The following is a 14,477-nucleotide window of genomic DNA, read 5'->3' on the forward strand; positions in this document are numbered from 1 at the left end:
AAAAAACCCTTCCATGCAGTCCCGTTGAAGTGAATAGACGCTCAGCTTCTACGGGCAAATGCATTGACGCTACGGGAATGTATGAGAAGTTAACAAAATTGAGTCAGTCGATTTGTGATAAGTAGCTGATTCTGAACGAACTCGTCTTCGAGATGAACGTGTTCTAACACATTTGTAGTCAATGAAATGTTAACACAACTGTACATATTTGACCATTTAATTTTTGACATTTTAGGGGAAGCTGAGCTTCCCTTGCAGTCTTAGAGAAATCGCCACTGTCCTCATAGGACCTCCACTGACCAGATGCAATTGAATAGTGGACCATTGTCAGCACTGCAATAACACTAATTTCAACAGACAGGTTAGCATCTGTCACGTCTTGTCTCCTCTCACCTCTATGTCAGCTCCAGTTGAGAGTACTGCTCGAGTTGAGTGTCCTTCTGTTTGACTGCTGCTTCTCCCTGTGTCCTATCTGTTTTTGTGGGGGTTTTTTTTGGTTCCTGTATAATCATTTCAGTACAGTTTAATGTTCTCAACTCAAATATCAAGCTGTTTTCTACATGTTTTCACCCTGTGCGATGACTTAAGTGTCAGTTGGCATCGCTTTCTTGACTTCCCAACAATCCCTGGCTGATAGAATGTGCCTGTTTCTCCTGTGGATGCCCAGCCTTGTGCACTGTCAGAGCTCCCGCTTCACCGCTTTCTGACTGCCCTGCACGTTGGCCTGTTTCACTGTCCTACATGCTGGCATTGAGAATTGTTCTCACTGCTGATGCGCCATCTTGTCGGCATGCATAACAGAGAAAACTCGCTTCACTAAGCTTAACGTATCCCTGACTTTCCACTCTTTTCTCTCCATGTCTTACTTGCTTTATTATATGTATTATAGTGTTTTCTGTTATCTATAAGTGTATATTTGTAATTGTAAGCATCTTTAAGAATTCTAATAAGACATCAAACTCATAAGGCAGATTATTTAGATGCACTACTTAGACAGCGTTTACATCACCACAGTTTTCACTTACTAAGCTAATACAGATAGCCTTAGACCATTCAAATCAATGAGCTGAGGCAGCACAACCCACTAGCATGCAAGCTAACATCTTTTTACAGAAAATGGTAAAAAAAAATCAGTGAGAATTTATTCACATTTGAAAAGAACTCATCCACCATATTTAAAAATTTTTGTGAGAAAAGTTGTGCTGCACTGAATGCTGGGATCCTTAGGCTTCACCGCTAAGGAAGCATTCTATGCTCCCTTGTTATCCAGTCAGAATATCGCTCAAAATAAGGCACCTCATTAGGCAGAATTTTAAGGCATCTAAAAATGTTTACAGCCTTCTTCTCATGTAGGATGACGTAAAATGCTGTCTATGTAAAGAGCTCATTGGGTTTTTAGACAGACCCTATAACAGGATTAATACACATTGTGCATGAAAAATAGCTCCAGTCTTTAACTGTACAAGGTAAGGGCGCTCAGGTGGCGCAGCAGTAAAATACGCTAGCACACCAGAGCTCGAATACATAGTATTGAATCTTAGCTCTGCCATTCGGCTGGGCAGGGCGCCTACACGAACAACAACAGACTGTTGTTCAAAGAGTGGGAACCTCTGCTGGCTGATTGATGGCACCTGCGCAGAGTTGAGGAATAATGCTGATCAGGGTGTGGCTCTCCGTGCACAAGGTTGATCTGCATATGAACTCGCCTTGTGCAGGTGAAAAGATGCATTCGGTACTGCACATGTGTCGGGTGGGGGGTGGGGGGGTTGTGTCCAGTTGCGAAGCTCCTCAGTCAGCAGTAAAGGGTTGTATCGGTAGAGGGGAACCGTAACTCAATCAGGGTAATTCAATATGACTAGATTAGGGGAGAAAATTGGGGGTGGGAGAAAAAGATAAAAAAAACTGTACAAGGTAAAGACTTCAGTCAGTGTAACCAGTGTATGAAAAGCCTAACAACACTGCTGCACCTAATAACACTCATACAAGACACACTGCCATTACATTATCGTGTTGGTTTAATTGCAGTCTTGTAAGGGTTTCATCAGGCTAAGAATATATGGGGGTCGGTTTCAATCAATTAATGAGATAAAGAAGGTTAAAGTGAACAGAGCAACAGATGGGCTACAGTCAGTAACTGTATACCCATAAAGGGCATCTATATGGTAAGTCTAGCTCATAAAATGGCCAGTAAACCGACGTTTAGGATGCATTATTATCATTTGTCCTCATTATTGGGATACTGACAGCACTTTTTCTAGGGTATGACGATTAGATTTAAATATTATATCATATTCCTTTGGTGCTCAGGTGGCACAGCGTTAAATTGCATTAGCCTACTGCTGCTGATAATCAGGGTTTAAATCTTCAGTGGTAATATCAGACAGGTGGGTGTCCAAACACAGACATGAAAATTGAGTTCAATTCTTTTATTGAATTTTTTTTACTGAGCCACTATACATGTCTACTTCTGTTCATTTTCAGCCAATTAGATGTAAACTTGCTTTGTGTTTTGTATCACTGTCCAATTAGGCTTTATATCACTGACGGATCTCCTTTGTGATAGAGAGTAGAATTCATTACAAAGACAAGTTGTCCACTTACTGACACTGCAAAGCATCAAACCACCACTGTGACATGACCAACCATAATAGAACAATTGTTCATAAAGTTAGCTGTCCAATTTCTGACTATGGGCCATTACTCTCACATACTCTATGTGCTGAACGATCTAATACGTTCCTCGGACTCTGGTTTTGTCTCGTCTCTTCTTCTTCTAGATCTCTCTGCTGCCTTCGATACGGTTAACCACAACATCCTTCTGTCTCGTCTGTCTGATATTGGGATTTCTGGCATTGTACTCTCCTGGTTCAAATCCTATCTATCTGACAGGCATTTTTTCATTCGCTTGGGTAATCATGTTTCCGACACTGCTTTGGTGAAACAAGGGGTACCGCAAGGCTCTGTACTGGGGCCTCTTCTTTTCATTATTTATATCATTCCACTTGGTTCCATCATACGCAGACATGGTCTTAACTTTCACTGCTACGCAGACGATACCCAACTCTACCTTGCCTTCAAACCATCCATCTCTTTTCCTCCCGCCTCGCTCACCTTGTGTATCCAGGAACTTCAATCCTGGCTGCATTCAAATTTCTTGCTGCTTAATCCCCTTAAGACTGAGCTTCTTTACGTGGGCACTAAAACTTCACTTTCCTCTTTCACAAACTCTCCCCTCCTCATTGGGAATGTTTCCATCACACCTTCCAGCTGTGTACGCAATCTTGGTGTTCTGTTTGACCCTCTGCTTTCATTCGGTCCTCATGTGAAATCACTATCCAAATCAGCCTTCCTTCAGCTTCGCAATATTACTCGTCTCCGTCCATATCTTTCATTTGAGGTGGCGGAAACACTGATACACGCTTTTGTCACCAGCCGTTTGGACTACTGCAATTCCTTATTGCACGGACTTCCCGCCAAAACCCTCCGTCCCCTGCAAACCATACAAAATGCAGCTGCTCGGGTCCTGACATTTACCCGAAAGTTTGACCACATCACCCCTGTTTTGGAAGAACTACATTGGCTGCCAATTTCCATGCGCATTAAATATAAAATTCTGGTCATGACTTTTAAAGCACTTCATGGTCTCGCTCCCGCCTATCTTACTAAACTCCTCACATGCCACACACCATCACGCAGACTAAGGTCATCCGACAAAAATCAGCTCTCTGTTCCTAGATTTAGGATGTCCACTATGGGTGGCAGGTCCTTCAGCGTTGCCGCCCCAACACTCTGGAACTCTCTGCCCTCAACTCTTCGCTCTATTTCTTCTCTTTCTGCTTTCAAGGTGTCTCTAAAAACTCATCTCTTCTCACAACATTTTCATTCTACTTCTTGAACTTATATCTCTAACCTATCCTTACACACTGTTGAATTGTTTTTGTTTTGTTTTTGTTTTGTCTTGTTTTGCGTGTTGTCGTTTGTTTTCACTTTTTATACTGTACAGCGACCTTGAGCTTGGTGAAAGGCGCTATATAAGTTGAACTTATTATTATTATTATTATTATTTCCAAGGCTTCCAGGTGTTTTTTCATTTTTGTAAATGTAAGTAGAAATACACTAACCCAACTGATTATATTGGTAAGTACTTTGACATTAATAAATCTTGGGTTCAATAACTGGGTTAGTTACACCTGGCCCACACTGGCTTGATTATTTTAAGCACTGTTTAATCTAAACATTACTATCCAAAGCAACTTACAGTATACAATCTAAGCAATTGAGGGTTAAGGGCCTTGCTCAAGGGTCCAACAGTGGCAACCTGGCAGTGGTGGGGCTTGAACCGGCAACCTTCTGATTACTGGTCCAGTACCTTAACCGCTAGGCTACAGCTGCCCAGTAATGCAGCAGTAATGAGGAATTCCTTCTACCCGCCCACCCTCTGATATAGCCAATTGCATCTGTGTATCCACCCAGCAAGCCTATAGCAGAGCTGAGATTCGAACTCGAGCTTGAGATCTCAACAGTGATGGCATGTTTCACCATTGCGCAACCCACGTGCCACACAAGCAGCACATTTTGCCATGACCAAAGTTAGTAATTGGGATACATGCAATAACCTGTTTCCTTTAATTGTATTGTTGTATTGATGTAAGAGAAAGGCATTAACTTATTTAACACTGCCGTATTTTTAAAAAAAACAAGCAGGCCGAAATAAATTTGCTATGCAAAGTTACACAGACAATGATATCTGTGTTCACTGATCTGAATAAAAGGGTAATTACAGAGTCATATTTCCACCCGAGACATCTACCAGCTCAAACACACTTTGTCCATGCTCGGGTGGCGCAGCTGTCTAACACACTAGCGCATCACTGATTAGTGTCTCAGCAGAGCCAACGACCTGCCCAGGCACCTTGTGTGGCTCCCCCTACGTGATCTGGCTCCGTGTGAGAACACAACACCTGCATGTGATAAAAAGTGGACGCCGGTTAGTGTGTGGTGATCCGGTTAACTTTGATCAGATCAGGGGATATGCAAGAGGCTGGCGATTCACAATCAGGAATTGAAAATGACTAGATTGGGAAATAAAGGGGGAAAAAAATCATAAATCATTTAGGAGAATCATAAACAGGGTTGCATGTATCCTGACAGCCCAGCAGTAAATGCATAAAAAAAGACCTTTTACACAAAAAATGCATGCAGCGTATAACATTAGCCATAACATTAAAACCACCTCCTTGTTTCTACACTCACTGTCCATTTTATCAGCTCCACTTACCATATAGAAGCACTTTGTAATTCTACAATTACTGACTGTAGTCCATCTGTTTCTCTGCATACTTTTTTAGTCTGCTTTCACCCTGTTCTTCAATGATCAGGACCCCCACAGGACCCCCACAGATCATTATTTAGGTGGTGGATCATTCTCAGCACTGCAGTGACACTGATCAGACACAGCAGTGCTGCTGGAGTTTTTAAATACCGTGTCTACTCACTGTCCACTCTATTAGACACTCCTACCTAGTTGGTCCACCTTGTAGATGTAAAGTCAGAGACGATCGCTCATCTATTGCTGCTGTTTGAGTTGGTCATCTTCTAGACCTTCATCAGTGGTCACAGGACGCTGCCCACAGGATGCTGTTGGCTGGATATATTTTGGTTGGTGGAATATTCTCAGTCCAGCAGTGACAGTGAGGTGTTTAAAAACTCCATCAGCATTGCTGTGTCTGATCTACTCACACCAGCATAACACACACTAACACACCACCACCATGTGCTGAGAATGATCCACCACCTAAATAATACCTGCTCTGTAGTGACTCCTGACCATTGAAGAACAGCATGAAAGGGGGCTAACAAAGCATGTAGAGAAACAGATGGACTACAGTCAGTAATTGTAGAACTACAAAGTGCTCCAATAGTAAGTGGAGCTGATAAAATGGACAGTGAGTGTAGAAACAAGAAGGTGGTTTTAATGTTATGGCTGTGTGTGTGTGTGTGTGTGTGTGTGTGTGTGAGTGTTCCTACCTGCTCAAACTCCTCCAGGTCCACCTCACCATCCCCATTTAAGTCAAACATCTTGAAGGCAATTTCAAAGTTCCTCTGAGGAGCTAAGAGGAAAACATAACAGAGTTAGACATGACCCTGATTCCATTTCTTTAAAACATTTACAGCAGAAGTATCAATGCCCATGGTTTTGGTATGGGATGTCCAACAAGTTCATGAGCAAGTGTCCACATTCTTTTGGCCATATTATATACAGTATAGTTTAGTTTGAAGTGCTGCAGCATTGGGAGATTCAAAGCCAATTACAAAAACAAGCATGGTGAAAGCTTTACATGCTACTGAGCACAGAAACGGAGGGTTTTGTTGGAACAGTGGTAACGCAGGTTGATTGTAATTTAATGGCCATATACAAACAAGATCACCAAGCACTTTGTTAGGAACACCTATGAGTTACATCTACTATACAGATGACCGTTGTGGGTTACAATTACTGAGTGTAGCCCATTAGTTGGGACCCCCACTGACCAGATGGAGGTAGGTGTAGCTTATAAAATAATCATTGAATGCAAGTACAAGATTAATAAAGTGCTTAGGGAATGTATTTACATGTTTTATTAGACAAAGCATGAAATGAATCCTTTATCCAGTATTGTTTTGACTCAATAGAAAGCTATTGGTGCCTATACCACCTACAAAATATTTAAATACAAACTATTTTGATTTGTTAGGTCTTCCAAGGTTTCAAGTTTTAGGTGGATATTGGCCCGACATGGATATCGAACAATAGATTAGTGCATATTTTAACAGAGTAATAAGCTTTTAATCTATGGAAATATTCCAGTGTTGCTCCAGTGTGACTGGTTCTAAACACAACAGCTTCCGTGTGTGAAATGATCTATGAGGTACTTTACATCTAATAACGTAGCATGGATTGAACAGCATCACAAAACAGATTATGAAAAATTACCTTGTTTAGGTTTTTGGCAATGTAGGCAATTTGGAGCGACGCCAAAAGTACACCTAATATGCTGTGAATGCTAGTGAATAAACTGAATCGTGTTAGCATTAAGATCATTACTCCTGAATTAGGAGCAGTTTAGCCCAGCTGCAGCTGCTGGTGAGCACAGAACACAATCCATTCATCATCACAATGACACACTGTCTCTGGAATCCACACAAGCTCCAACTGTCAGTCACATGTCTGACAGGGCCTCTAACAAAGTAAGTAGTGCTTGCTCAATTGATGGTTAATGATTGATCGGCATGTTTAAGAAGTTTGACAGTGCACAGTGTCAGCAAGCCTGATTGAAATCCAATGGCTTCATGCCAGGTAATATCAATGCAGATCAACTTATAATCTTGAACCACCTACTTCCTGTGTTGTTCAGATGTAGCCATATTACATGGCGTATTTTTTTCTTTATAGTCAGAGAAAGGTAAAGACTTCGTGGTAATGTGATAGTGTGGGGATAATTTGCTGCTTTAGGTCCTAATCACATTTGACCATACCTTGATTTCTGATTTCTAACAATACTGTAGATAAGACAGGGAATAAAGGAGAAAGTTTGGTCTGGGATGTAATGCATAAGTGCAGTTAGCTTTTTCACAAGAGCAAGTCCAGTTGTAAATGGCTGAAAAGTAAGGTCTCAGACTGGCCTAGTTTAAGTGATCACTTGATCTCCACTGAAATTACTTTAAAAAACCCTCCAATGTGGCTGAAAAAAATTTTTTTGTAAAGAACAACAACCAGTTATTAAGTTTAGAGTGGCAAATACGTTTACACATGATTACAAATAATAAATATTTTTGGTAAATAAATCAAATTAAGAATGTGTTTAAGAAGGTTTTCGATCAATTATTTTAACCATATTCTTCATCAATTTCCCTTATATAGTCATTTGAACTTTTATTTTTCGTTTTCTCATGTTCTATTGGTCTGAATAACCTTTATTAATAAGAATCTCAAATCATATGGAGTGACAAATTAGCAAAAAAGAGAGACAGAAATGTTTAAAACCTTTCTGTTAGCACTGTGCTTTTTTTTGTAATGAATTTTCTCCCCATTTTCCTCCCGATTTAGCGCACTCAATTTTGTCTTCCGCTGCTGAGAGATACCAGATTGCATCCAAGGAGAGCACGTCGCTCTCCTCTCCTCGCCCCTGCATTCTGCACAGGCGTCTCTTCTGCCAATCAGGTTTCTTACACAGTGTATGAAGACCCAACCACCCGCACATAGTCCAGTCCCACCCTGCAGATACGGTGGCCAATTAGTATCTGCTGCAGGCACTGCCAATTATGCCCGCCAGATCGCGCCCAGCCGGCCGGTGGCAACACCGAGTTTCGAACCGAGGAGTTCAGAAACTCGGTGCTGGTGTGATAGCGGAATATCCCGCTGTGCCACCTGGGCACCCCGTTAGCACTTTGCTTGAATGCATTGACATACGGAATGTACGTATCTTCAAGTAACTGAAGGTTACATAATACTTGCTACTACTACTAGCAACTAACATTTTATAATCTTGTATTTTAATGTTTATTGAGAGAATTAGAATTTGCTACCATATAGAAGTTGGACCTCCAACTAATTTTAAGTCAAATGACGTTACTTTTGGTACAGGTACAGCACATATGCTTCTAAGGTTAGCTTGTTTAAGCCTGGACTACACCTTTAAGCTTTTCAGTGTGAACAAGATGCTCCTATATGACATTATTCCCCTGGGGTTTACTGTTTTTAATGGGAATCCACTAAGGTAAAGCACGTAAAGAAAAAAAAACTCACTAGAGAGGACGGTCGTGAGGAATATGTAGTCTGAGAAGGAGATGAGGCCGCACTCTCCGAGCGTGTAGAAGATGCTGTCCTCGTCTGCAAACTTCTCTCGCTCTTGAGAAATTTTCTGTCAAACCGCAAAAAGAGAGAGAGAGGGGATGAGAACAAGCATTAATTGTACTGTTATCAGCCATAATGTGCAAAAGTTCAGAAGTCACTGCAGAGTAGGAGCTCTTAAAGCATCAGTACAGCACATACACACGCACATACTAGCATGCTAACAAATACACCAATCATGCAAGTGCACCATACTCATTCAGGCAGATACAGCAGAGGACAGAGGAAACATGAAGAGAACATATTAATATCACATGGCAGTGAACAACACGTACATCAGTGTGAAATATGACCATGTTATACAGAAGACACAACTGTGATTATACTGACAAGTACACGTTTTACACAGTGATTCACTTTCACCAAGTGAACTAACAGACAAACTGTACTGTTTCTGTAACACGTGAATAAAACACACACACACACATGCCAGTGTTCAGTCTGTACAAACACAAACTGTGTTACCTCCGTCTGTCAGAGATCCCATCAGAGTATAAAGGAAGGAAAGAGAAAGGGTTAAAAACATTCCTACAATTACTAACTTTATCAAAGACCACTACACAGCGCATGCTGCCACACTACCCTGCACAATGATGCTTAAAATAATTACACTTACATTCACTTCATCACTCAATCATTGCTGTTTTTCATGATTATTCAGCCAATTTAAGAACATTAGTTTATTACATTCTATTCTCAAAGCTTATTTTCTTTTGAACATGCACTTCAATGAAAAAGACATATTTTACACGTTTGTTTCTGTTAGTTAATATACTTTCAGTGCATATATTTACTACAAATGTACATACAGTGTTGTCGGACTGTGTTCCTCCACATACTTAACTGTGTTGTTTTACTTTGAATAGATAGTTTTATATATATATATATATACACAGTCATGTGAAAAAGTTAGGACACCCCATGAGAACCTTTGTCTTTTTGAACATATTTAGACAAATGAACATTTGAGCTTTATTAGAACAGTATTGAGAGACGGCGCTTATATAACTAAACAAATAGAACTGAAAAAATTACTTTTAAACACAAGTTGTAAAATGTAATAAACAAAAAAGAAATTTTATTGTGAGGAAAAAGTAAGGACACCCTATGTCCTAATAGCTGGTGTTTCCCCCTTTGGCTGAAATAACCTCAATTATAGTTTCCTATAACCATCTACCGTCTCTGACATCGACTGGAAGAAAGTTTTCCACACTCCTCCATGCAGAATTTCTTCAGCTGTGTGAGGTTTGATGGGTTTCTTGCATGCACAGCCAGTTTCAAATCACCCCACAGCATCTCAATAGGATTAAGATCTGGGCTTTGACTTGGCCATTCCAGAACTCTCCATTTCTTTCTTTTGAGCCATTCCTTGGTGGATTTACTTGGATGTTTTGGGTTGTTGGCATGTTGCATGGTCCACCTCTGCTTCAGCTTCAGTTTTTTTTTCTCAAGCACCCTCTGATACAGTAAAGAATTCATTGTGGATTCTATAATGGAGAGCTTGCCAGGCCGTGCTGCTGCAAAGCAGCCCCAAACCATGACATTTCCACCTCCATGCTTTACAGTTGGTATGAGGTTCTTGTTCCCAAATGCTGTGTTTGGTTTGCGCCAAACATGTCTTCTGTTACTGTGCCCAAATAATTCAACTTTGGATTCATCTGTCCAAAGCACATTGTTCCAGAAGTCCTGGTCTTTGTCTAGGTGTTCTCTGGTAAACTTTAGACTTGCCCTGATGTTTTTTTCACAGCAAGGGTTTCCTCCTTGCTCACCTCCCATGAAAATCAAACTTATGCAGTCTGTTTCTGATGGTAGATGCATGTACCTTGACATCAACTGTGGCAAGAGCTAGCTACCCGTGATGACATTGTAGGATTATTGGAGATTTCTTTACGCATCTTGCAGTCTGCTCTTGGGCTGAACTTGCTAGGACGGCCTGACCTGGCCATGTTGGCAGTTGTTTTAAATGTTCACCACATGTAAATGATTTTCCGGACAGTGGAATGGCTGATTTCTAATTGTTTTTAGATCTTTTTAAATCCCTTCCCAGACTCATATGCATTTACAACCTTCTTTCTGAAGGCCTCAGAAAGCTCTTTAGATCTCACCATGGTTATATCACTTACTTCAACAATCAAGAGCAAACCAAACTAATGTCTGAGGTTTAAATAAAACTCCACTGTCCCCTAACGATGGTCTAATCATTGCAGCTGATGTGTTGCACCGGATTCTAATTTTAGACATTTTAAGTAGTAATAAATGTGGGGGTGTCCTAACTTTTTCCTCACAATCAATTTCCATTTTTGTTCATTACATTTTACAGCTTGTGTTTAAAAGTAATTTTTTAACATTTTATTTGTTTGGTTATATAAGCTCCATCTCTCAGTACTGTTCAAATGAAGCTCAAATGTTCAAATGTTTAAATATGTTCAAAAAGACAAAGGATTTCATGGGGTGTCCTAACTTTTTCACATGACTGTACACACACACACACACACACACACACACACACAGACAGACACACACACACACACACACACACACACACACACACACACACACACACACACACATATATACAGTGTATCACAAAAGTTAGTACACCCCTCACATTTCTGCAGATATTTAAGTATATCTTTTCATGGGACAACACTGACAAAATGACACTTTGACACAATGAAAAGTAGTCTGTGTGCAGCTTATATAACAGTGTAAATTTATTCTTCCCTCAAAATAACTCAATATACAGCCATTAATGTCTAAACCACCGGCAACAAAAGTGAGTACACCCCTAAGAGACTACACCCCTAAATGTCCAAATTGAGCACTGCTTGTCATTTTCACTCCAAAATGTCATGTGATTTGTTAGTGTTACTAGGTCTCAGGTGTGCATAGGGAGCAGGTGTGTTCAATTTAGTAGTACAGCTCTCACACTCTCTCATACTGGTCACTGAAAGTTCCAACATGGCACCTCATGGCAAAGAACTCTCTGAGGATCTTAAAAGACGAATTGTTGCGCTACATGAAGATGGCCAAGGCTACAAGAAGATTGCCAACACCCTGAAACTGGGCTGCAGCACAGTGGCCAAGATCATCCAGCGTTTTAAAAGAGCAGGGTCCACTCAGAACAGACCTCGCGTTGGTCGTCCAAAGAAGCTGAGTGCACGTGCTCAGCGTCACATCCAAATGCTGTCTTTGAAAGATAGGCGCAGGAGTGCTGTCAGCATTGCTGCAGAGATTGAAAAGGTGGGGGGTCAGCCTGTCAGTGCTCAGACCATACGCCGCACACTACATCAAATTGGTCTGCATGGCTGTCACCCCAGAAGGAAGCCTCTTCTGAAGTCTCTACACAAGAAAGCCCGCAAACAGTTTGCTGAAGACATGTCAACAAAGGACATGGATTACTGGAACCATGTCCTATGGTCTGATGAGACCAAGATTAATTTGTTTGGTTCAGATGGTCTCAAGCATGTGTGGCAGCAATCAGGTGAGGAGTACAAAGATAAGTGTGTCATGCCTACAGTCAAGCATGGTGGTGGGAATGCCATGGTCTGGGGCTGCATGAGTGCAGCAGGTGTTGGGGAGTTACATTTAATTGAGGGACACATGAACTCCAATATGTACTGTGAAATACTGAAGCAGAGCATGATCCCCTCCCTCCGGAAACTGGGTCGCAGGGCAGTGTTCCAGCATGATAATGACCCCAAACACACCTCTAAGACGACCACTGCTTTATTGAAGAGGCTGAGGGTAAAGGTGATGGACTGGCCAAGCATGTCTCCAGACCTAAACCCAATAGAACATCTTTGGGGCATCCTCAAGCGGAAGGTGGAGGAGAGCAAAGTCTCGAATATCCGCCAGCTCCGTGACGTCGTCATGGAGGAGTGGAAAAGCATTCCAGTGGCAACCTGTGAAGCTCTGGTGAACTCCATGCCCATGAGAGTTAAGGCAGTTCTGGGAAATAATGGTGGCCACACAAAATATTGACACTTCAGGAACTTTCACTAAGGGGTGTACTCACTTTTGTTGCCGGTGGTTTAGACATTAATGGCTGTATATTGAGTTATTTTGAGGGAAGAATAAATTTACACTGTTATATAAGCTGCACACAGACTACTTTTCATTGTGTCAAAGTGTCATTTTGTCAGTGTTGTCCCATGAAAAGATATACTTAAATATCTGCAGAAATGTGAGGGGTGTACTCACTTTTGTGATACACTGTATATATATATATATATACAGGGGTTGGACAAAATAACTGAAACACCTGTCATTTTAGTGTGGGAGGTTTCATGGCTAAATTGGACCAGTCTGGTGGCCAATCTTCATTAATTGCACATTGCACCAGTAAGAGCAGAGTGTGAAGGTTCAATTAGCAGGGTAAGAGCACAGTTTTGCTCAAAATATTGCAATGCACACAACATTATGGGTGACATACCAGAGTTCAAAAGAGGACAAATTGTTGGTGCACGTCTTGCTGGCGCATCTGTGACCAAGACAGCAAGTCTTTGTGATGTATCAAGAGCCACAGTATCCAGGGTAATGTCAGCATACCACCAAGAAGGACAAACCACATCCAACAGGATTAACTGTGGACGCAAGAGGAAGCTGTCTGAAAGGGATGTTCGGGTGCTAACCCGGATTGTATCCAAAAAACATAAAACCACGGCTGCCCAAATCACGGCAGAATTAAATGTGCACCTCAACTCTGCTGTTTCCACCAGAACTGTCCGTCGGGAGCTCCACAGGGTCAATATACATGGCCGGGCTGCTATAGCCAAACCTTTGGTCACTCGTGCCAATGCCAAACGTCGGTTTCAATGGTGCAAGGAGCGCAAATCTTGGGCTGTGGACAATGTGAAACATGTATTGTTCTCTGATGAGTCCACCTTTACTGTTTTCCCCACATCCGGGAGAGTTACGGTGTGGAGAAGCCCCAAAGAAGCGTACCACCCAGACTGTTGCATGCCCAGAGTGAAGCATGGGGGTGGATCAGTGATAGTTTGGGCTGCCATATCATGGCATTCCCTTGGCCCAATACTTGTGCTAGATGGGCGCGTCACTGCCAAGGACTACCGAACCATTCTGGAGGACCATGTGCATCCAATGGCGGTGCCATGTATCAGGATGACAATGCACCAATACACAGCAAGACTGGTGAAAGATTGGTTTGATGAACATGAAAGTGAAGTTGAACATCTCCCATGGCCTGCACAGTCACCAGATCTAAATATTATTGAGCCACTTTGGGGTGTTTTGGAGAAGCGAGTCAGGAAACGTTTTCCTCCACCAGCATCACGTAGTGACCTGGCCACTATCCTGCAAGAAGAATGGCTTAAAATCCCTCTGACCACTGTGCAGGACTTGTATATGTCATTTCCAAGACGAATTGACGCTGTATTGGCCGCAAAAGGAGGCCCTACACCATACTAATAAATTATTGTGGTCTAAAACCAGGTGTTTCAGTTATTTTGTCCAACCCCTGTATATCTCAATTGCAATGCACCCATTAAGCTACACTTAAATTTTTGAAAACTGTCATTATGGGTTATTTTACTCAAACCACATTTCCAGATTTGATCAAATGCAA

At 41.6% G+C, this 14,477-nt stretch overlaps 1 protein-coding gene across 1 annotated transcript in view; it reads right to left on the reverse strand.

Annotated features, from left to right (window-relative positions):
- The window catches only part of micu1 (mitochondrial calcium uptake 1), a 109,897-nt gene that overhangs the window by 21,166 nt on the left and 74,254 nt on the right, over positions 1–14,477 (reverse strand). Inside the window, exons 6-7 of the mRNA XM_062995030.1 lie at positions 8,786–8,900; positions 6,028–6,110 (exon numbers count right to left, since the gene is read on the reverse strand). Coding sequence (XP_062851100.1) covers positions 6,028–6,110; positions 8,786–8,900 — 198 coding nt within the window. The remainder of the gene's footprint in view (positions 1–6,027; positions 6,111–8,785; positions 8,901–14,477) is intronic.

Source organism: Trichomycterus rosablanca, chromosome 5 (genome assembly GCF_030014385.1).
Source record: "Trichomycterus rosablanca isolate fTriRos1 chromosome 5, fTriRos1.hap1, whole genome shotgun sequence".
NCBI lineage: Eukaryota > Metazoa > Chordata > Actinopteri > Siluriformes > Trichomycteridae > Trichomycterus > Trichomycterus rosablanca.